At 36.7% G+C, this 24855-nt stretch overlaps 1 protein-coding gene across 1 annotated transcript in view; it reads left to right on the top strand.

Annotated features, from left to right (window-relative positions):
• Window positions 1–24422, top strand: part of GABRB3 (gamma-aminobutyric acid type A receptor subunit beta3) — a 75353-nt gene extending 50931 nt beyond the window's left edge. Inside the window, exons 6-8 of the mRNA XM_042941268.1 lie at window positions 8997–9149; window positions 15010–15254; window positions 24066–24422. Of these exons, the coding sequence (XP_042797202.1) occupies window positions 8997–9149; window positions 15010–15254; window positions 24066–24407 (740 nt within the window). The 3' untranslated portion in view covers window positions 24408–24422. The remainder of the gene's footprint in view (window positions 1–8996; window positions 9150–15009; window positions 15255–24065) is intronic.
• Window positions 24423–24855: the final 433 nt, after the last annotated feature.

Raw genomic sequence — 24855 nt, 5'->3', positions numbered from 1 at the left:
TTGCCCCACATTTTTACTAGCTTGCTATTTCTCCAGTGCCTTCAAGGAGATATATTTAAATTTTGTCCATTTTCCTCTAGTTGTTTCCAGTGGAAGTGCTATAATACTCAAACACCATGTTTTTTTTTCCCCACTCCTCTCTATTTTTTCAGAAAAATTTACAGTTGTTTTAATATTTAATTCTTACTTAGTTTAGACTATTAATACATGAGAGTAAAAAAGAAAAAAAATAGTATACATTTTGTAATCACATTTTGGAAAATATAATTTTGGATTTTTCCAATAATGTTATGTAGAGGAAACACTTATATTGAACAGTGTACAATAGAGGAAAGTGCTGTAAAGCTCAAAGGAGATCTGACTCTGGTTGTAACAATAAAAAGTTGTGGAAATGTTAGGGAAGCACTTGAATAGCAGTAAGGGAATCAGGTTAAAAGAAATATTACATTACATTTATTTTAATAAATATATTCAACTAGTTAATAATCTAAGAGCTCCTTAAATATCACGCTGGACTCAAGATCACCAGATTAAGACTTCATCTTTTGCATTGGTCTTGAATGTATATTCTGCTAACCAGCAAAGTTTGGGATGTACAGTTTTTGCCAAATCTGAAATTTACTCCTAACTTTTTAGTTTTGTTTCAGCTAAAAGACGGAAATTTTTGCTAGATACATGAAAAACATGTTTTTTAATATGCTTCTTTAATTGTGTCATGTTTTTATTTCTCTTCCTTTTTTCTGGGGTACATTTGGACTGATATCTTCGGGGTTTATTTCAAAATACCTCTGCCAAGATTAGAAGAAAGAAAAAGAGAAGAATTCCAAAATGAATGATAATGAACATTTCTGTTAAGATATGTGAATTTTCTATTCTTCAAAAATCAATTTTCAAAATGCAATTGTGCTTTTCATTAATGTTTATGACAGATTACAAATATTTTTAAAGTCTGCATGTCACATTGTTAATACATTCACTTAATTTTCTCTAAAGTCCATTGTGAGATCCATGCTTTAGTAAACTAAAGCCCTGTGATCAACTTATTGTCCACTGAGTCTATAAATAACATCTACTAGAGGTCTAGAGAAAGTATTATATGAAATATTAAAATAAGGAATTATCATCTCTATCTGACTTACAATATAATCTAACCTTAAATTCTAGAGGCAAATTCCCATTCTTTTTTTCCTCCCACTGATTTTTGTTAGAAGGATCCTAAGAGACAATTCATCTCTGCTTCCTAGACAAATACTAATTCTTCAGTCCAAAATGGTGGGACCAAAGCAAGCTTACTCTCAGTGCTAAAGGAGAGCTTAGCTATCTCATCTTACTAATATGAAATCATTTTCCTTTAAGGGCTCCTGACCTATCAAACATGTCTCACCACAGAAGCCAGATATCTTCAGAAATTCATTGTCCTGCACTTCCTTTGCAAGAAAAAAATCAAAAATCTTGTCTACCTTTACCTTTTGAACTTAATTTTAAAACTACTGCACATTTTTTTAACGCTCAATGGTAAGAATTCTTAGATTATAGAATCCTGAGCATAGAAGGCACCATAGAGGAAGAAAAGGAAAGGAAGAAGCAGCAACTAGTATTTACGGAATGTGTATTTGGGGCCAGATAGTAAGTTTGTTACTTAATATAAATTAAGTCATTTAATTTCCAGTAAGATACATGTAATAGGCATTCTTTTTTTTTCTTTTAAGAGATTATCAAAATATAATTTAGATACCATAAAGTTCACCCATTTAAATTATATAGCTCAATGATTTTAATGTATTTACAGAGTTGTATAATCATGACTGCATTCAATTTCGGAATATTTTCATCAACTCAAGAAGAAACCTTGGGGCTGCCTGGGCGGCTCAGTCAGTTAAGTGTGAGACTTCAGCTCAGGTCATGATCTTGGGGTCCATGAGTTTGAACCCCACAACAGGCTCTGTACTGACAGCTCAGAGCCTGGAACACGCTTTGCATTCTGTGTCTCCTTCTCTCTCTGTCCCTTCCCTGCTCTCTCTCTCTCTCTCTCAAATAAACATTTAAAAAAATAAACCCTGTGCCCATTAGCAGACACTCCCCATTTCCCTCTACCTACCACCCAGCCTTGGGCAACCACTAACTTCATTTCTGTTTCTGTGGATTTGCTTATTCTGTGTATTTTATATAAATTGAGTCATACACTGTATGGTCCTTTTGTGACTGACTTCTTTCACTTAGCGTGATGCTTTGAAGTTTCATCCATGTTATGTCATGTATCAACACTTCATTCCTTTTTATTGCTGAATAACATCCCATTGTATGAATATATCATATTTTGTTTAACCATTCATCATTGATGAACACTGGGCTATTAAAAATAGGGTTGCTCTGAATATTCATGTACAAGTTTTTCTGTAGATATGTTTCCATTTTTCTTAGGCATGTGCTTAGGATTGGAATTGTTGGATCATAAAGTAATTATATTTAACTCTTTTGAAGGACTATCAAACTGTTTTTCCAAAGTGATGGCACCATTTCATATTCCCAAGAGCAGTACATGAAGGTTTTAATTTCTTCACATCCTTACCAACACTTGCTATTGTCTTTTTTTTATATTGAAATATAATTGACACACAATTTTACATTAGTTTCAGGTATACAACATAGTGATTCCATAGCTCTATACATTAGACTATGTTCACAATTGTAGTTACCAGCTGTCACCATACAACTGTTACAATAACCATTGAATATGTTCCCTATTCTGTACCTTTCATCTTCATTATGTATTCATTCCATAACTGGAAGCCTGTATCTCCCATTCCCCTCACCCATTTTGCCCACCACTCCCCCACACACACCTCTTCCCTCTGGCGACTAGTTTTTTCCCTGTATTATGGGTCTGTTTCTGCAGTGTTTGTTTATTTTATTCATTTATTTAGCTTTTTTTAAGATACCACATATAAGTAAAATCATATGGCATTTGTCTTTCTCTGACTTATTTCACTTAGCATAATACCATCTATGTACATCCATGTTGTCATAAATGCCAAGGATCTCATTCTTTCTTATGGTTGAGTAATGTGTGTGTGTGTGTGTGTGTCTGCGTGTCTGTGTGTCTGTGTGTGTGTGTATGTCTGTTTTCTTTATCCATTCATCTATGAATGGACATTTAGTTTACTTTCATATCATGGCTATTGTAAATAATCTTGCAATAAATATAGGGATACATATACATTTTCCAATTATTGTTTTTGTATTCTTTGGGTAAGTAGCCATTAGTGGAATGATCAAATCATATATTTCTATGTCTGTCTTTTGATTGTAGTCATCCTAGCAAGTATGAAGTGGTATCTTATTGTGATTTTGATTTGCTTTCCTCTAAAAAGTAATAATCCTGAGCATCTTTTTATGTGCTTATTGGATACTTTCTCCTGTGGAGAAATGTCTATTAAAGTCATTTGCCCATATTTAAATTGGGTTGTGTTTTTTTAAACCTTCTTTATATATTATGGATATAAGATCCTTATCAAATATATGATTTACAAATATTTTTTCGCATTCTGTGCGCTGTGGTTTTATTTTCTTATAGTTCGTTTTGCAGATTAATAGCTTGTAATTTTGATGAAGCATAACTTATCTTTTTTTTTTTTACTGTGATATTCTTGCCCTATTTCAACACAAGGAAACTGAGGGTTTGATCAGATAATCAGCTTACCAAAGGAATATTCCAAATAAACCATGAGGCTGAACCTAAACTCTTAGACACCACCACCCTTTGCTCCAGAGTCATGTGATACAATATTCTTGTTTTACTGTGGAGAATCAGAATGAGAATCATTGCGTATTAAAACAATCTGAAAACATTTTTCTCAAGTTCCAGTTCTATTTTTCCTCATTTTTTTTTTCTTTCCTCTTTCATATATGTTCTGCCCTTCATGGCTTTTTTTGAACATAAAATAATTAAGGTGACTAGTAATAGGAGGAAGAAAATTAGTAACACTATTTTGAGTTTTAGGTTGTGTTATGAAGTGAAAAAAGTAGATTATAAATGAATGAGACAGTGTGATAAAAAAATAAAAACTCAAGAGCAGCACTGAGAGCTCACAAAACTTTTAGGCAATGGTGGGAGAGCCCCTCACAGTGGCCACCTTAAAGAGGGAGATGCACATGTGTGTAGGTCAGCTCTGCTGCAGTTGCTAAAATATCAGCTTATTATTTTATGGACACATTTGAGTGGCTCTCTCCCTCCACAAAGGTGACATGATACTCTGTGTCGATATTTTTAATGACATCTTCAACAATATTAATGCTTTAGAGCACAATATAAAATTAGGCTAGATTCCGTACCCAGAGCCTTGTTTTTGGCATAACTTTTAGTGCGTCTAAGGAGAAAGGGTTGAGATCAGCATCTTCAATAGGTAGTTTTGCCAAGGAAGCCCTGAACTGGAACAATGCACTTGTGTTCAGGGACTGTTCCTCTCTTTGTTGGCTCAGCATCTACTTGGGAACCTGACCACATCTGCATTGGCACACAGGCTTTAGGGCTTCTGTGCCTTTCTGTTGTAATTTTTAAGCTTCTATTGCTGTTTTGAAGGGTATGTCTTAGTGTAGCTGACTCACTACTTCTCAACTTTATTAACCACTAGCTATGTGGGGAGTTTTCCCATAGATACAGCATACATCATGGCATTCACCCTGAATGTAAGGACTTTGTTTAACAAAGATACAAAAAGACTTTATGTGCTCTTTAAGATGCATATCCAATGACAAAGGCCTTGACCTAAAACAGGTCTTAATATATCTTAGAACTCATGTTTATTAACATTCTGAGGCCTATTTCTCACGGTGTACTGAAAGGCTTTTCTTCATTTGCCCTAGTGAGTCTTTTACCTTGAACGCTCTCCTGATTCCCTGCCTGAAAAGAATTGTATTCAACCAGGAATAGTATCTTGGTTCAGATGCTATGAAACCTCCCCTGCATCACCAAATCTCATGCTCTAGAATATCTTTCTATCTCCAGCAAGACTCTTACTCTGTTTTACCAGGGCCAAACTGTATGAGTCTTTCTCTGACATGGATTAGGACCTAGATGAGAATGTAGAATCCTTTCTTATTCATTTGTTGTCTGCTCCCTTCACCATCCCCACCTCTGGGATTATGAGACTAGAATGTGTGGGGCATATGGTGAATGCCTAAAACTTTTTTTTTTTTTATTTGAAGTATCACTTCGGTTTCAATAAGTAGAATGTATTTACTATACAAACATAAGAAAGTGGAATATTTCTTAAATCTAATTTTTGCATTATGAATTCTGTTATTCTAAATTCTGTGTTATATCTTGGAAAATTTCCAGAGATCAAGTTATTTTAGGAATGAGATTAGTATTCCTTTCCTCAAGGTTATAATGATTTTCCAAATATTTGACTTTGCATTCATTTCATTGACCTCCCTATTACAGGGGGCAAGTATTCCCAATAGTGTTAATCATACTTCATTGCATAAGTATCAACATTTGCTTCTGTTGGGAACAATTTCCCTGAAGAAGGTGTACTTTGGAAAATATTAAGCAAGTTGATGTAGAAAAATGAAAGTTGGGCAATAAGATAGATTACATTATCACTCAAAAAAAAGTTACTCCTCTCCCCTGGGAAAGGACTAAACTCTCTACTCCAATGATATAAAGATTGACATTAGGACTTGCTCTAGACAAGAAAGTGTAAGGGGGAGTATGTGTGGCACTTCTTCCATGGTGTCCAGCAGTGTTCCAGATACAGAAAGCTAAGTGGATACACAAGAAAATAAAAATCTTTGTTTTAAGCTATAGAGATCTGGGGTTCTTTTTGTTATTGCAACATAAACCAACCTATCTTGACAAATACAGAAACTATTCCAAGTATAGTGGAGAGTGAGACATAACTGAAACAAGAGCAGCAAATGATTAAGTGATAAGTAAAGCCTGAGATTGCCATTAAATTTCAAACTAAGATCCAACAATGAATTTACTTTGGTAAAGATATTAAAGTTGCTATGGGAGTTCAAGCATTCAGTAAAGATGTTGAACGTTTTGAGTATTACACTTGCTAAAGAGTAACATAAATAAACCAAATACTCCCATTTTTATGTATACAGATGTATTTGTTGATAACCTATGATAGTTTAGACATTTACCTAGGCATCATATTATATGAAAAATACATCACTTCACAAACTCTGCTTTAGGGACTGTACAACTTACTAAGGAAGATCCTGTCTTGATAAATAGTAATAATTTTATAAAAAAGAAAATAAAAAGGTAATCACCTACACTTTGAGGAAAGAAGGATAAAGGATTCATGGAAGATGTGGCATTTGATTAAGGCTTTGTAACGTGGGTAAGGAAAAACATTTCGTCAGGAGGGAGGAATGTGGGTGAATCAGCAGAAGCAGGAAATATGGACAATTATTTTTAGGTAGTGAGGACACTCTTTGAGCTAGAAAATGGTATTCTTAATGAAAAGATATAGTGGGAAATAAAACAGGAGTTAATTTGGGAAAATGTTTTAGAGAAACTAAAATTCCCAGATACATATTTGGACCTTTCTAGGAAGCAGTGAGCCGTATAAGATTTTGAATATGGGTTGACAGCAAGTGTCCGTGCTGTACTTCAGGAATGTGTGGATGGAACATAGGGCCAGGAATCTAGAAATGGCAAGATGGGACTCTGACCCAGTTCAATGGCACATCATGCCAAGGATCCACATATACATAAAATGTAATGTAAAACAAAAATAGAGTATATCAGACCTATATCAAGGGAAGCTTTATTCCATTGATGGTGTTTGGAGGACTGGTTGATGTTTGTGGAACAAAAAACAGTGTGTATGGATGCTTTATATCAAACACTGAAATAATTATCAACCTTTAAAATAGATTTGTGATTAAATTTCTATTGTGAACTTATCTAAGATTAAAATCAAGTTTTAAAAATAACAAGGAAAAAATGAAATGGATAAACTCAACTATATACAAAAATTTAAGTGTTTATATGTCCCCTACTCAAGCCATTACAAATTTTAAAATAAACAACTGAAGAAATGCTTGCAGAGAATGCACGCAAGGATTAATGTCAAAAGAACTGAAATGAATAGGTAAAAAAAAAGGAACAAAAAATGAGAAAAATGAATAAATAGTATAATCAGATCATATATGAGCTTATATACAGAAGAAAAACAAACATTTAGGAAGTATGCAGTTAAAGAGAGTAATTGGAAAGGACAAAATTTTCCCAAAGAAATTATCAAAAGTTATTTTTAAGAAATGTTCTGGAACATTGTCATGTTTACAAGGTGAGTAGGGAATTCTATAAAGTGCTCATAGTTACGTGTACACTGGTATGATTTTTTGACAAAGTAATTTGGCAATAACCATCAAAAGCCTAAACAATTCCTAGCAATTGCCTATGCCTTGCTAGGCAATTGCAATGGCCTAGCAACTCCTCTTTTGGCATTTTCATCCTAAAGAAACAAGTCCAAATACAGTGAAAGGACACTACGCAGTGATATTAAGAATAGTGTTTATAGTTTTGTAAAAATGGAAATAATAAAAATTTGTTGCATTCAGGAAAATATTTTTGTAAACTAGAGTACATATGTATATATTTGAAGGAAAATTGGGAAGAATTTTAAATTGTGTTTATGAATAACTTGAAATAAGTATGAAAATGTTTATGCTATGATGACAGTATGATGTATGCGTTTGATCAGAGCTATGTAATAGAAATTATGCACACACACACAAATGACTGGAGGAAATTTCCCACATTCTTATCCTTTAAGTGCTAAGTCCCCTTCTTCTTCTTTTCTCCTTTATATAATTCCAGCTGAAAATGTGGTTGATGCCAAAGTAGGAGCCTGGAGATAAAAATCTTTCATTTTCAACATAGAACTAATAAATAGTCATATGAGTGAGTCAGACTTCTTAGGAAAAGAATATAGAGACAAAAACAGAAAAATACATGGAACAAAGTCTGGAAAATTTGGGTGTGGGAGAATAGGAGCTTGTCAGTCTTAGAGTAGAAGGAGGTCAAGATGAGCGAGGTACTGCAATCTCAGGAAGGGAGCACCATCCATCAGTGATTGTGGAAGGGAAAGAGGCAAGGAAATGGATGATTAGAGAAGGTCATTGGGTTTTCACTGGTTGACCTTCCAGTAGCTTCACTAGAATGTAGATCAGGGAGATTTGGAACTGATAAAGTGGATGGTTGAAGTGGACAGGAGGAAATGGAGCTTACGCTCTCTTTGCTGCAAGAAAAGCAAAATAAAATGGAGAAGGCAAATATAAAACTAAATGTGGCATAATCAGTGGGCAATTTTCTTATTCTGTAATTGTGGATATACTAAAGGTATACTGAGTTGGATGCACACATCAGATTAGCACTGGGACAAGATGCTTCTCTGAGGCTCTCCTTAATGCCTTGTCTGTGGTCAGAGTAGAGCATCGCAGTGTATACTGCCATCTTCTGTAAGACTGGGTCTGCATCTATGCCTCTGCAGCTCTCAGGGTACCCTTGAGATTCCTTAGTTGAGGGTCAGTAATTCAATGTCTGTGCACAGTGTTGCTCCAGATGGGCAGAAGGGACAACCGGTAAAAACCATTTTGGTCAATAAAACCTGAGCCAAATCTCCCTTATTTACAATGGAGAAGAAGGGTACAGCCATTGATGAAATAATAAACAAGATACTTGAGATGATTCTGCATTCTAAGCTAAAAACTTTCCCAAAGTTTTCCTAGGGATGATTCTCAGCTGAACACTTAGCTTTAGAAGAGTATCCTCATCATTCTCTTAGAGACTGAAATAAACTCCCCTCCCAATTCTTCTATAAATACAATTAGGCAAACAGAAGCAAATTTCATGGGTCAACCCTTACTTCATGGGCTTTTCAAATGCATGCTGTTGACCAATGGAGGTCAAAGCCAACTTTTTTTGTCTGCTATGTCTTTTCTCCTGTGTAATCTTTGTCTGTTTATCATAGGTGCCTATCCTCGGCTCTCATTGAGCTTTCGGTTGAAGAGAAACATTGGATACTTCATTCTCCAGACTTACATGCCCTCTATACTAATTACGATTCTCTCATGGGTGTCCTTCTGGATCAATTATGATGCATCTGCAGCTAGAGTTGCCCTTGGTATGTGCTATTTTTAAATGATATCTAAAATGTAAAGTAACCATGTCATTACAGTATTAAGGAAGTTCAAAAGCTATAGTTCAACTACAATTTTTTGGCATCATGACGCTAGTCTTGCCCATAAAGTTACTTTTATCTTGAAATAATAATTTCATGCATGATTCCCTTGATGTGTTAATTTAATTACAAGGCTCAAATGTGAATTTTCATGCCCATGAAAGGGAAAATATGTTTGCTGAATATTTGCATAATAAAACTATTTTTGACACTAATTTTAAATCAAGGATTAACATCTCCTGTTCAAAATTGTTCTGTGGCCTGGAAAGAAGACTTGACTAATGGGCATTCATCTTTTTTAAGTCAGAAAAATAGTCAAATATTATAGCATGTAATTGGAATTACATAATTTAATGAACATTAAAATATGTGATTAGATTCTGAGTGATTATTTGGAGCTCTAGTGATCTGTACTGGCCACTGGTCATTTGGCAATTGGATTGTTAGCTGATATGCAAGGTATTTTACAGGTTCCTATATCATTTGTTATATGTTTAGATTATTAAAAGAATACTATATATTATTTGTTTGTTTTTTGTTTGTTTATCATTTAAACATATTTTAGTTGAGTATAGGGCTGAAGAGCAATTATCCAGTCCATCCCTCCTCTGGTAGGATTGAATTCAATTCCTGAAAGCAAAATTATTGCTAATACTTTTACAAATAGATGGAAAATAATTATCAATGCATTTGCTGGTAAATTAGCTTACAGAAAGCCATAATATTTCAGGGTTCCAGTTATCCCTCTTTCTTCCTGATTTTGTTTACCATCTTTTTCCAGGACTTCAAGTTGAATGACATCTTTTTCCCTGGGAAAATGTGTGTACATGTGTGTATGTAGATGTCTAGTTTAGAATGTAACTTGCAGAGTTACATTCATGAATAGATTAATACATAGGAAATTAGGTAGCTATTCCTAAAGGTGTTCATTGAATAACAAATTGCTTTGAGAAGAAGAAACTATCAAAAAACTAAAAGTGCCATATTAATTATTATGTATGTTTAATGGGAATGGTGAGAAAAACATCCCTAAATCCTAAAAATCTGTAGGATTTTTCTACAGCCTGCAGAGGTTACCCTGTAACATAAGTCCTTTATGAAGGTTTTGCCCTTCTTCTTCTTCTTTTTTTTAATGTTACCAGATTACTCTTTGTTAAAGTATTTTCTCTTCATCTCACCTGGAAAAACCAGACCTGCAATGATTTTGGACAGTCAGATCTACATTTTGCAGATCTGTTAGCTTATACATTTTCAGGGTCTCTCTTTAAGAAAAAGAATATAAAATAGACAAATATAAAATATCTAGGATCCTGCCCCAAGCCTGGAGAGGCTTATGCAATTGGAGACCTGAAGCTGAAGCTTCATGAGTTTCACAGTGAATCAGCCTTGGAGAATTTGTCATTATTGAAATAACAAGAGAAATATGAGTACCAAAGAACTGTAATTATCTGACATCAATATGAGTGAGGTGAACTGAAAATGTGAATTTCTAAATTTTATAGATATATAAATTCTATAGCTCCTTAATTGTAAAATACTGACTTCCACAATATTAAACAGATACTCTATCTGAAGTGAGTTGTAGTCAACCCAACCTTATTACAGTATGTGAAAGTAGATTCCACCTTTTCTAACAACACAGCATTATTATTATAAACCTAAATCACCCTGTTATGGCTTTGCTAAGACAAAGGAATGGTCTGCCAGGAGTTGCTAAGGCTTCACCACTGGAGGAGCTCCAGATTCTGACCAAAGTCACAAGTCTGGGAGGCAGATGTGGGCACAGAGACAGAAATGAATGGGCATTTGCCAGTGTCAAGGTGAACCTGAGGCCTGGGGGTCTTGAAGGCAGCTGTGACCTTAAGGCCACAGCATCTGAGCAGATAAAAGTCCAAGTCCAGATCTCAAAGTAGAATACCAGTGTGTTCACTCCATCTGTCCCACCTTCTGCCTACATAGAACAGGGTCTCTGAGCTTGGATCTGCAGGGATTGGGAAATGTCACCTGGTTACCTTCAATAACTTAAGGAAAAGTATATCATAGGATCATGAACACTGAATGACAACACAATAATCAAGGCTGAACTTTACCAAATACTCAGGTGCCAGGTTCTTTGCAAGGACATTAATGGGGTTGCCTTATCTATTCTGCAGAACATCCATAGCACAGTAAGCAATGTTATTGCTCCCATTTTACAGAGCAGAAAAACTAGGTATGGAGCAGGTACATAACTTGTACAACATCATATAATATTAAATGTGAGAATAAAAATTGTAATGCAGTTAGTCTGACTCCAGTTCTCTCCCTTAACCGCTACAGGTGATCCCTATGGTGTCAGTAGACAGTACACACAGGAGTAATTTTGTCTATTACATTGTAAACACAAGGATTAAAAATAAAAAATAAAGCTAAGCAAAGATTATTATTAATTATTATTATTATTGAGGGATCCCTCAAAATCATTAAAATGCTATGTGCTCTAGTTCCTCTTTAAGAATATATGGCCATGGTATGGGGGCAGGCAGTTAATTGGAGAAATCCTCTTCCCACCCCATTCTACCTGTCTTGTCCTGTACCATACCTTTTGAAATGCCTTGAGTGCTGTTACCAGCATCCTAAATGATTGCACCATGATGAATGTGCCTCATTTCTAAGTGAGGTCTTAGAGGTACAGGTCTGTGCAAAGGGGTTTTGAGCAAAGATATCCATGGCTCTGGCTCAGGATTCTTGGACCTACAGTTGTCTAGGGTTGTCTCTCTACTGAGAAGGGAAATGTTGATCCTTCAGAAAGCTGTGTTGCACTGCTGCTCTGTATGCTTCAGGATTTTATGCTTCTTCTGACCAGGGGCTGACTGTCTGATCTGTTGAACTGTTAGTGTTACAAGCATTCAGACTGCAAATTTGGGAGTTGTAATTAAATGGTCTTCCTCAAAATCCTGAGCTCCACTTATCACTGAATAATAGTACTTGTCCTTTTAAAAGTAAAAATTTATACTAAAATAATTTAGGCCACACTATTTTTATCACAAAGAAGAGAAAGAAAATATCTTTTGATTAAATGATGCAAATTATATTTTTATTTCATAGTCATTTTATAAATGCATCTTTTCAAATACAGTATTTTCTTAGCATAATCTAAATGAGAAATAATTTGAGGCTAACGATTAGTGTAAAGACTGAACAACTTGATAAATGTAAAAGAATATGGAAAGAATCATTCAGTTATCTCCTGTACTGCAGTTGGATGGGTCCACTCAAGGACAAAGGACAGAAGTTCAAAGCAAGGCTGTGGCTGTGGGTACTTGCCAGGAAACCAGAAGCTACTGAATAATTTCTTTCCCTGTAATGGTAATAATAAATATGACTATTTGTTATTGTCAGTGTTAACAATGCCAGTTACCATTTATTAACATATCACCAAATGATTTTCAGGCATTGTATTTAGACTTCACAACAGTTCTAAACAATGGTGTGGACCCATCAAGGCTCAGGTCATGCTGCTGGGAAGTGGCAGAGCTAGGCTTTTGGGGCCATGTGGCTGTACCATCCAGGTCTGTGAATCCCTACAGTCCACCATCATCCACAATATCTAGATAGGAAGTAAAATGATACAAAGAATTAGTAAACACATTGGCCTTTTAAGCTAAGAGCTAATCAGAGCCCAAACAGAGCACTCACCCCAAAACTGTACTGTTAAGGGACTCCTTGACCCTGAGATAATGGGCCCGAGCCAGGGCCCTCTCCCATTTTTCAGGGGCCACTTTTACCTGGCTGAGTGCCTGTGACATGTGCTGGGTCTTCTTATCCCTGTGTTCTTTCAGCCCATTCCTGGGATGTCCACTAAGGCCAGGGTCATACATGTCCATTCAGAATAGTCAACTGGAGAACCAAAGCAATGACTAAACCAAAGCATTCAAGCTTTCCAAATACATTTGAAAGGAAAAAAAATTATGGCAGCAACATTACAAAATTTTTGAATAATGATGAGAACACCTAATTTCAGAGAGTTTGCATGGTGTTTTCACATTTATTTGTAAACTGTAATCATTCCATTGCCATTTTCAAATTTTAAAAGTCCCTAGGTACACATGATGGTACTTTAAAGGGTAATCTTAAAATATTCTGACATATTCAATTTCCATGTATTACATAAGCTATCATGATTTGCAGTTATATATAAAAATAGTTTTCAGTGCCTCAATTCCCTCCTCTACTTTTAATAGCAGTTTAGAGATGGGCGGAAGGAAAGCACATGCTAGTGACAGAAGATCAGGCTTTATTCCCTGCTTTCCAGATGGTCCTGAGCAAGAGGAGATCTGTGGTCAGGAGGTTCTCTGTGTGGGATACACAGGATGAGGATGCCTACCTCCAACAATAGGATGGAAATCTAGAGGGCATCAAACTAAGGTTCTTAACAAATACAAACCCTACACTGGAGAGTTGGGTGAGGATCTGCGGACTCAGATGCCTTTGGGCAGAATCATATGTAGAGGTGGTCTGGGCTCTGCCGTGTATCTTAGGAACACTGACCTCTCTGGCCTGCACTGTCTCCTGGCCTCAGTGACATCTGTTTTTCAGGTTACTGTGGCTGAAGGACCATGGCTAAAGCTTTACTTTCAAAAGTCTCCTTTTTGAGGGAAGGCATGACATAGCAATGAGGAAGAAGTGTTTCCATTGGGTCCTAGAAGACACAGGGGGTATCTCATTCAGTGGCACCAGTTAAATAGGTAGATAAGAGCACTTTGGAGATATCTTTCTTCCTTGAGACTTCTTAGTATTGTAAGAGAGAGCAAGTCAGCTGTAATAGTTACTGTCCCACTAAGAAACAAGCAATCCATATCTTTCTTGCATGTGTGGCTTCACTGTGTTCAACAAACTCTGGTTTTGTCACTAACTGACATGTCCCCTCCTCTCTACGACTTCAAATTATCCATATGAACTCTTTGTAGAGAAAAACATGTCCATTGCTATGGGAGAATTGCAAAATATGGTCCTTATATGTTTTGGAGACTGGACTTGGCTCTGTTGGGCAAAAACTGAGATCATTCACATGCTACTATGTAGAGAAGTCAACATAATGACATAAAAAAGGAGTGATGAGGATCTGTCTTGCTCCAGAGTATGGCAAGATTCAACACTTTGAATACAATCATTATACCTTGATTTCACCAAGAATGTTCTGAGAAGCTTATATAGATTCTTAGTTAAGGAGGAAAATACTGTGAGCTAATCTCCCCTCAGGAGCTTCCCTGAAATACTCCTTTCTTTTTGAGCTCAGGACTGGATCATGTTCATTAACAGTTTTGAAAATCATTGCCCCATCCCCCCCTTTTAAAAAGCATTATAGTAAGAATTGTTTTCTTCTGACAGGTAGGCCCCTGTGACTTCACTAATGGCCATAGATGACCCTCGTCCTTGATTCATCATAGATTCATTCTTCTTGAAAGCTCATTCAGACACTGAGAGAATTTTATGTTAATTTCTGGTTTCATTTTCATTTTTTTTCCATCTTTCATAAAAAGCACATTATCTTTTGCTGTCTACACAACTCTCTGTATACCCTGAATTCCCTCTATCTATGGGCCAAGTACCATGTGGTAGTGCCCTGTGAGGGAATAGAGGTGTCAGCTTCTTGACCTGACCTGCTGCCCACATGACATGTTTCATGCTCTTTTGCTGATTGTCCAATAATATTCAAGCTAATATCTCCAACTATTTCAAGCTGTTTGAGAAAATACAAAAGTGAAAAGTCAGGAATGGAGCAGCAAATTTGCAGCCTCTCACACTTCTGTTTCTTTTGTAGGGATCACTACCGTGCTGACAATGACAACCATCAACACACACCTCCGGGAGACATTGCCCAAAATCCCCTACGTCAAAGCCATTGACATGTACCTCATGGGCTGCTTTGTCTTTGTGTTTCTGGCCCTTCTGGAGTATGCCTTTGTCAACTACATTTTCTTTGGAAGAGGCCCTCAAAGGCAGAAGAAGCTTGCAGAAAAGACAGCCAAGGCGAAGAATGACCGTTCCAAGAGTGAAAGCAACCAGGTAGGCCCTCTGCCAGCCTGACCACTCACCAATCATGCCTATCACAGACCCACCTTGCCCCCTACCGCTCATCTAACTACAGTTACTTATATGACCCTTAAATAGGAATTGTGTGGCTTGTTGTTTATGACCTGAAATGTTGCTCCTGCAAGTCACTGAGTTTTATATAAAACCAAAATTAGTAAAAAAGCTAGAGAAGCCATATGCTTCTAGTTCTCTGCAAAAAGAACAGAACATGTGAATACCATGTGGAGTGGTAGCCTGAACCTGACAGGCAATAGCATTTTTCCTAAATGTTGCCTTATTCCTTTAGTGATAAAATTACAAATTTGATTATCCACCATGCCACTGTTCTTTTACAGTGTGGGCAGGCCCCTCTCTCATCTCTGTCTGGCTTAGGTCCTAGTTCAAGGTCCTTAGTGTAAGGTAGGAGCCATGCTCTTCCAAGGGCTCTCCTCCATCTGCACTGGTCCTCCCCTGTCAGTGTGTTCACAAAAGCCAGAGCCTGGCAAACCCAGATAGCAGTAGCCAAGGAGGGCACATTGCTTTAGGAAGCCTTGGGCAGTACACTCCAAGAAAGATCATAAATAATGTCCACCCCCTCCAGCTCAGCTCAGTGTTTACATCCTTCCAGTTACAAAGTAACTTTGTAATTACATGTCATTTCAGTTTATTTTTTTAATAAAAACAGTATGTCATTGCAATTATAAACAGTACTTTGAAGAAAGTACATTATCATTTCTATATAATTTTTGTCTTTATCTTTCTACCTCTTGCATCCCATCAAGTTCTCAAAAATATATTTCTCCTTGTTTACATGCTGGGCTTGCTTCTGCATTTCTTTATTATTTAATTCTTCTTGCTGAACTTAGTCATTTCTCAAGTCTGTGGTGTTTCCTTGCTTTTTACAGGTTCTTAGTGCATAATGGGTCTGTTTCTCAGAGGAATACAGCAGCTCTTTGGAGTATTTGCTGTGTCCATAGCTCACTGGTGGCCCAGAATAGGTTCACAAACATTTATGAATGAATAGAGGCAGTTAAATGAATGTAAATGGCTCCCGTCATTTCAGCAAAACATAAATAAGGTTGGTCAGAGAAACCCAGGATCTGTGAAAAAACTCAGGCTTCCATAAGCAAAATTATCCTGAACTTCTTACTGGAAAATATACTTAGTATCACACTGTTACGTTTCTAAATAAGTCTGCATCTTACTATGAATACACAATATGCTTTGGTCATGCTGTTTCCAAGGAAACTGGGATTCATCACATCATTATTGTTTCCATCACACAGATATACAGACACACATACACATGCAATGCTGTTTTCCAAATTCCCTCATAATTTAAACAGATTATAAATTTGTTTCTTTCTTCTAAATGAGATGGTTTAGAACAAACCAACACGTCAAATTGTTGTGCTACAGAAATACCTTTTTGAGTGTGAAGCTTAAAATTTAAAACAAAAATACCTCTAACATCCACAGAGAGAAATAGCAGAATGTAAAAAATATTATATGTTGGATATGATGATATAAATCAGATGCAGAGGAAAATTTTGTTTTATTCATAAGACCATTTTTATTGTTTTTCTAAAAATTTGTTTTCCCAGAAGCTTTTTTAAAATCTTTACATGTTCATATTTTTAAAAATCTATGATTGTAGATCAGCTGTTAAGGTTTCAAGTTGGCATACAAATGCACGGGTACTAGTTTTAAATGCATATTTCATGTTCTTAAAGGCAAGCATTAAAAATTCTTGCTGACAACACCTAAGAATTTAGTGATAATTTTTAGATGGAAGTGAATATCCCAAAAAGCTTATATCATGTGATGTGGATAACTTAAGGGAAAGTGAGAAAAGAATCATAAACTTCATGCAAAGCAGAAATAGCTCTATGTACTGGCCAACACTTTCAAGAGTTATTTGTAATTATAGTTATTCATTTATTCACTTTCAGTAGTATCTCTCAGGATTGCTTGCTAATGTGGCCATCAACAGCCCAGGGAACCCCCTCTGTGTTATAAATGGGAGCCCTAAGGGTCCAAAGGCTGTACCTTTCCTTGGACTGAAAGAGGACACTGGGCTGACCACAGGAACTTGCACTGGCATTGTCATTCTGTCTTGTAAGGGATGTCAGGGAAGTACCCTTAGGAATTCTGTAGGTCACCAAGGAGGGATCTGTGCCACCAATGGCTTTCCTTGGGATGATGGTGTTTTTGTCCTTAATATAAACCATGAGTAGATTTTCCTTATATTCAGTGGTTGTACACTATTTTAACTTAGTGGTTGATTCATGAATGCTCAAAATGTTCATGTATTCACTTAGTTTCTCCTCAGATCAGTGGTGCAATGTAAATTGTGAACTTAATTTATTTGTGCTTAACCTCCTTTCTTTCCTGAATTGTTTCTATACTCAAGAGTTAGTCTTTGGTTGTGATGTAGGTATTATGGTTACTAGCCTTGGATATTTTGCAAGTTGACCAATTGGTATTTGAATTTCATGAAGTGGCAGAAAGCCTGAATTCCTGCCAAGTTATCAGAGCTGTAGACTTGACATCATTCCTCTTACTACAGAGCAAGATTTCTTTCCTCAAATGACAAATACTTTTTTTATTTTTCTAAAATTACAGTATTTTACTTATATAGAAGCATGAAGGTAATTAAAGAATGAATATCAATAATATGCCAATTTGGTGACAGATTCTAGAAACAAATGAAAATCCCTCTGTGATATATTCTGCATGAGATGTTTTTCACCTTTGAATATTTGTGCCTGTCAAGGTTATAAACAAGAAGAAAAACTATGTTGAAATCAATGATTCTAATTATCTTATATACCAGACAAACTCTTCAAAATATGGAGTATTCATGAAATGCTTTAAAAAAATGCAAGTCATCATCTGTCATTCTAGATAGGACATTTTAGTCTTGTGTTTCACTCACAACTTACATCTGTTTTGAGATTTAAATTTTAGATGATAGAAAAAGATTAACATCTTTTTGGGACCTATTTGTTTTAAATGCTTGGTTTCCAAGATTTAACACATTTTAATAACTCTTTAATTCTTTTAGAAAAAAAAATCTTCTAGTAATTTTGTTGGAAATGTTCTACACATTGGTTTACTTTAAATATAAATTATGCAAATATAAAACTATAAGTCAAAAACATCCAAACTAATTTACACTAAGCTCTTATTATTCAGTATATGTTCAAGTTACTTTCAACATTATTGTTTCTGTGACAAGTGTTCACCCACTCTGAAAGAGAAATAATGAAAAATAGTATTGATTCTTGAGACCTACCTCATATGAGTTGTGTCTTGAAACAGCTGCAAGTTAGCCATAATTCTTCAAAGCATTCAAGAGCACTCTAATTTTGTAAATTATTGATGATATTGGATTTGGCTTCCTTCAAGGTAGATTTCCTTCACTAGAGTCAAGGGCACAGGCTTAGATCTCTTACCTCATGAAGTCCTTTCACAAATGCACAGGACTGGTCACAAGGGACTTGAAAAGACAGGATATCAATTCATATAAATTTGTCATGAAATCATGAAAAATCAACTCAACATTCAGTTGACCTTATTTCTTTTGTTTTCTCCACTCTCGCTGGGTGCCTTCCAAAATCACTCTGCACATTATTATCTCTTTGCCTTGGATTCCCTCTTCCAGAATCCCTTTCTTCTTCACATCTTTCCCTCTTTCATGACTGACTCTTCTCCATGACATTGTCCCTGATTTTTTTCTACTACTTGTTTCCATCCTGCCTCTGTCACTCCCCTCTTCTAGAAGTTGGTTTTGTCCCTGTTCTCCCAACTTCCATGGCACATGCTCTGTATTTGTGAAATGGCATGTCACATTTCATGTGGCCACCATGTCTTCTCTACTAAACAGCATTTGCTTCTTTGCATCTACTAAAATATTCACACCATGGCTCAGACATAGTAAATGCTCAATGGAATATGTGTTCATAAATGGGTGATATTTGTCATTAATTTGGTTCTGCTGCTGTGGTGTGTTTTTTCACTTTTCTAACGTGAGGAGAAGAGATGTTTCATAAATGTATCTTTTAAAAGCCAGGTGAAGCTGAGTCATTAGAACCATCAACACTCATTAGAATTATCATGTCACAAAATACTCCCCTCCCTTCCTTTAAGAAAATATTCATCTTTATTTGGTATTTCATTCTACAAAGTCATTATTTATAATCTCCTAAATTTTGATAAAAGGAGCTTTTCATATGGCATTTTTTGTAACTAAAAAGAGACTGTATTGTTGGCAATTATTTAAAAATGTGTTTAAAGTTCATTATGTAGTATTCTTTAAAAATGTGCTTGTTGATTATTTGAGACTCTCACCTGGTAGACGCCTTAAGGGTAAGAATATTTTTTGTCCACCTATTAGGGTGTCTCAACTAGCACAGGACATGGTATAGAGCAAATATAGAGTAGATCTTTGCATAAATGATCCCAAGAGTCTGGACTCTTCATGTGCATGTCTCCAGTGAGGCATCCACCTTCCTAAGTAGACCACTGGCCTTTTTATCTCATGGTTTTGTTGTATTTAAAATATTATGTAAAATGGAGAGAACATCTTTTAGAGTTAAATAATGTTTTCTGTTTTCCTACCTTTAGGAAAATAATTTCAGCCCTCTGAAATTCTAGTTAACATATAGTAAATCATATATTATTATCGAAAAGTATAAATTCCACATGAATATTTTAAAAAAGGGAAGCATCTTCCACCTTTGGTTATTCTGTGACTCACCTTTAGATAAATTTTGTTTTAAATACATCAGCTTACTATGTAAGAAGTTGTATTTAAAATGTTGAGTATTTAAACAAACTCTAATTGAGATAATCTGATAAATAATCTCAGTTTGTTAAATCTGTTTAAGTGATAACTTAATATATTTTCTGTCATAATTCAAAGTCAGGTATTTGGTAGGATATCACACCTATTCAGTTCAGTATTAAAATACACTGAAAAAAAAAAAAAAAAACAGGATCTCCCTGACTGACTCCTGTTCTAGAAAAATACACCCTGAGTGAGCCAGGCAGTTCATTCATCATCCTGTTCTCTCCTGTGTGGCAAAAAGCACTATGGAAGGTGCTAGAGAGAGATAAAGATTACTAAAAGGGTTCCCTCTTCTAGAACCCTTCTTTGAAACCTTCGTATAAAGCCCAGCTCAGCTAACTCTATGCACTTTCCTCTCTGCTGACTTTGGATCTAGCTATCTATAGCTTTCTAAGCAGGTTCAAATCACCCCTTTCTTAGAGTGTGACTACTTGCAGAGAAGACATGCTGCTACCCACTGGGCTTTCCTTTGTTGTCCCTCCTATTTCAGCCACATCTTAATGTGCCTCTTAGGCTTTGCCTACCACATTCTCTTCCTACAATAAGAGACTGTCTCCCAAACCACTGGAGGCTTCACTGATCCTGAAGATAGCCAAACAGATTTTTGTTTTTGTTTTTGTAAGGATTTTACTGCTAACCATTCCAGGGCAAGATAACAAGAACAAATACAGAACACATATCCCAAACTCCTACAAAGGTCTAACATTCCTGGTACTTTCAAGATACAAACCTTATTCAAATTTTTCCCTCTACTAGATTTAAAAAAAACAAAACACAGAACTCTAATGTTCTGTCAGTGCTGTCCCTCCCCCCAATAATGGGTCTAGAAGGGCCTTCTCCCCAGTAGCTCTGGTATTCCTGTGGTCCATTTGCATCTCCAAGCACCCCCAGGCTAGCTGTCTTCCTTTCTAAGGAGACCATGGATCTTCATGGTCCCTCCCTACTGTGATACTGCTCCCCCTTCAGTTCAGAGGCATCACTGAGGAAAACTGCAGCCTGGGCTAATTTGTGCTCATTGCTGCTGCCCCCTATACCCCGCATGGGCAGTATGAGCATTTCTGCATGGAGCTCAAGAGGGGCCAAGAGGCCAGGTGGGAACAGGATGGCAGGCAACTCTCCACTCCTTTTTCACTTTCTTAACTGAAGAGTTAAAGAAATGAGTTACGATGGCAGAGCACCACTGCTGTGCGGACACAGCATATGTTGGGAGTGCTGGGGTTTGTTTCAGTGGCATGAGGAGAGTATTACTCACAGCTTCTTGGCATTTCTCCTTGAGACTGCTCTAAAGGAAACAGAAAGGAGTGTGGTGCACTCCAACAGTGGTCCGTCTCCTTACCCTCTCCTCTCAAATGTGTATTTTACTTTTTACCTTGAAGCTTGGGTTGTAGTTCAGAAATATATCATCTTTCCACCTAGAAATCACTGTTACTTTTTATTACCTGGAAGGTAAATTTGAAATTCCTTAATGTGACTTGCAGAAACCCTTAATGGCTTGACTCTAGTGCGTATTCCTGTTATCAACAGGTATATTTCTTTATTATATTAGGAAGATGGTAATGACAGCAATGAGAATGACCATTGTCCTGTCAACCATGAGCTTAGCATGTGCCAGGACCAATTCTCACCAAGACTCCAGTCCCACTTAGCTAGTTTGCCTTTCTCAAAACATTTCAGTCACGCTTCAAGCCTTTGCTTGTGATTTTTTTTTTCTGATTTTTGCCTGGAAAATATCTACTCATTCTTGGAGGCCCAACTCAAATGCATTTCTCTTCTGAAATCTTCCCTCTTCCTTCCTGTAGTAGTTTTGATTGCTACCCCAACAAATTACTACAAACATAGCCACTTAAAACAGCACCCAGTTCTGTTGGTTAGAAGTCTGGATTCAGTGGGGCTTAGCTGGGTTCCCTGCTGAGAGTCTCAGGAGGTTGAAGTCAAGATATCTGTGGGGCTATATTCTCTTCTCGAGATTCTGGGGATAGATCTCTCCCCAGACTCATGCACGTTGTTGATCATAGTTTCTTGTGGTTGTAGGAATGAGGCTGTCAACTGGGGCCAGTCTTTGCTCCTAGAGGCTGCCCCATTTCTTCCTATGCTTTCACTGCAGTGCCTTCTATCAATAGCAAACCCCATTCTTCTCCCACTGCAAATCCCTCTGCTCTCACCTTCTGCTGCATCTTCTTTCCCTTCTGTTTCCAGATGGAGAAAATCCTCTACTTTTTAATTTTTTTTAGTGTTTATTTATTTTTGAGAGACAGAAACAGAGCATGAGCAGGGGAAGGGCAGAAAAAGAGGGAGACACAGAATCAGAAGCAGGCTCCAGGCTCTGAGCTGTCAGCACAGAGCCCAACATGGGGCTTGAATTCATGAACTGTGAGATCATGACCTGAGCTGAAGTTGATATTTAACTGACTGAGCCACCCAGGTGCCCCAAAAATCCTCTACTCTAAGGGCTCATGTGATTAGATTGTCCCTCCCCCCCGAATAATCCAGGCTAATCTTCCTATTGTAAATTTGATAACCTTAAATAATATTTGAAATGCCCCTTTTACATGTAAAGTAATATATTCAAAGGTCTGGGGAGTAAGGGGTGATATCCTGATGACCACACTTCTTCTTCCCTAGCCATAATTGAATGGTACTCCCAAACCATGGGATAGGTATCACAGAGTCTATTTTGGCACCTTTGTGCCAGAGCCTGAGTGGCCCCTGGATGTTTGCAGCCCTTCCTGTGTCTGGGTTACCTTGGTGTCTGGGGGTCACCCCACCTGTGGTCTCAGTACTGCTAAAAGTTCTGCACAGGCACAGACTTCATTTAACACTGAGTACCTCTTCTTATTGGGAGTCTTCTCTCCCCACCTCACCTCCTTCACATCTAGCATAATGTCTTTAATGAGATTAAGGAGTATACAGAAGAGAGGAACATGCAAATTAATATGTCAATGAATTATTCCTCCACAAAATGACTAATTTTGTGAAAGCCTCATAGAAGTAGCTATAGATGCATAATCTAGCTCTAGAAGAAATGGTAGGCTTTCCACAAAGATAGGACAAGGAAGATGGACTTCCAGGCAAAGAAATGAAGATAGCTGGGGAAACCTCAAGCATGCTAGAGATCAGTGACACCCAGGGGACTGTGGAATGGGCCATGTGGTCCTGAGAGGGTTTGCCACTACTCAGAGAAGGATTATTGTCACACTCAGAAAGAAAGGACTCCACTGGCAACCCCTAGCCTTAGGCATGTTCCATGAAAATTTCATAGAAACAAACAGACCATTGATATCATCAAGAAAGGTCTGAAGCTGTATTTAGTACAGAATAAAATGTTATTTTAAAGTTTGTCTCCAATGTGGGAGGGACTTTCACCTGTCTTAAATACAGCCCTTAAAAAAGAAACCTCCTGTCAGGATCAGGATTGGGCAAAGAGATCATACTAGGTAGCAGTCTGTATCTACACCCATCAAAGTCATCAGGAGTGTCCATTCATCACAGGACTATTTGATTGTTTCTCCACAGTAATGTGAATAGTTTTGTACCATCATAAAAGGGGACAAGGTAATTTCTAAAAAAGAATGGGAGAGTATAGTTTACATCCAGCGTCCAGCTGTGAAAAACAGTTAAAATACCTGAAATAACATATTGAAAGGGAATTTTACTCTAATTTTGTCTTCACTAAGGACATGTATCCATAATATGAAATTTCAATTTAAAAAATCCCCCTTTATTTAACCTTCTCACATAGAGTGAGGATTTTTAAATTCAAGAAAATAAAATCTCTAAACTGTAATTATGCCTCCAAAATGACACTTTCCACAAAAACAGTGCTGGGTTTGACAAATGTGCAATTTCTCATAATGTACGTGACGTGATTGCATGGCATAAGTCTGCACTGTGTTTGTATATGAAAATTAGATTCACTGGTATGCTAGCTAACGATGTGCACTTTCTTCAATTAGGTGGATGCTCATGGAAATATTCTATTAACATCACTGGTGGTTCACAATGAAATGAATGAGGTCACAGGCAGTGTCGGTGATGCCAGGAATTCAGCAAGACCCTTTGACAACTCAGGAATCCAGTACAGGAAACAGAGCATGCCTAGGGAAGGGCATGGGCGACACATGGGGGACAGAAGCATCCCGCACAAGAAGACCCATCTACGGAGGAGGTCTTCACAGCTCAAAATTAAAATTCCTGATCTAACCGATGTGAATGCCATAGACAGATGGTCCAGGATCGTGTTTCCATTCACTTTTTCTCTTTTCAACTTAGTTTACTGGCTGTACTATGTTAACTGAGTGACTGTACTTGATTTTTCAAAGACTTCATTTAACACTGAGTGAAATATTACTCTGCCTGTCAAGTTTTTATACCTGTACACACACACAGACACACACAAGCAGACACACATATATACATACGCAATTGTATATATATGTGAACTTTCTCAGCATATATATAAAATACACGTGTATATGAGGATGTATGTGTATATGTTTATACACACAGGTATAAGTACCCATGTGTATGTAAAACAAATACACATACATATATACATTTTGCAGCTATGGACAATTTAACACAGGATGCATATTAAAGAAAGTCATAGTTTTTTCTTTTTTAATTGAAAGGGACAAGCATCGTCTAAATATTATGCCTTGAGAATGAGGGTGTGAAACACATCATCCCAAAATATGTGTTTTATTATCATAAGTTAGATGTTTTAGTTTGAAAATCAGAATGAAA

This window comes from Panthera leo, chromosome B3 (genome assembly GCF_018350215.1).
Source record: "Panthera leo isolate Ple1 chromosome B3, P.leo_Ple1_pat1.1, whole genome shotgun sequence".
Lineage (NCBI taxonomy): Eukaryota > Metazoa > Chordata > Mammalia > Carnivora > Felidae > Panthera > Panthera leo.
This window is presented reverse-complemented; position numbering and strand designations above follow the sequence as displayed.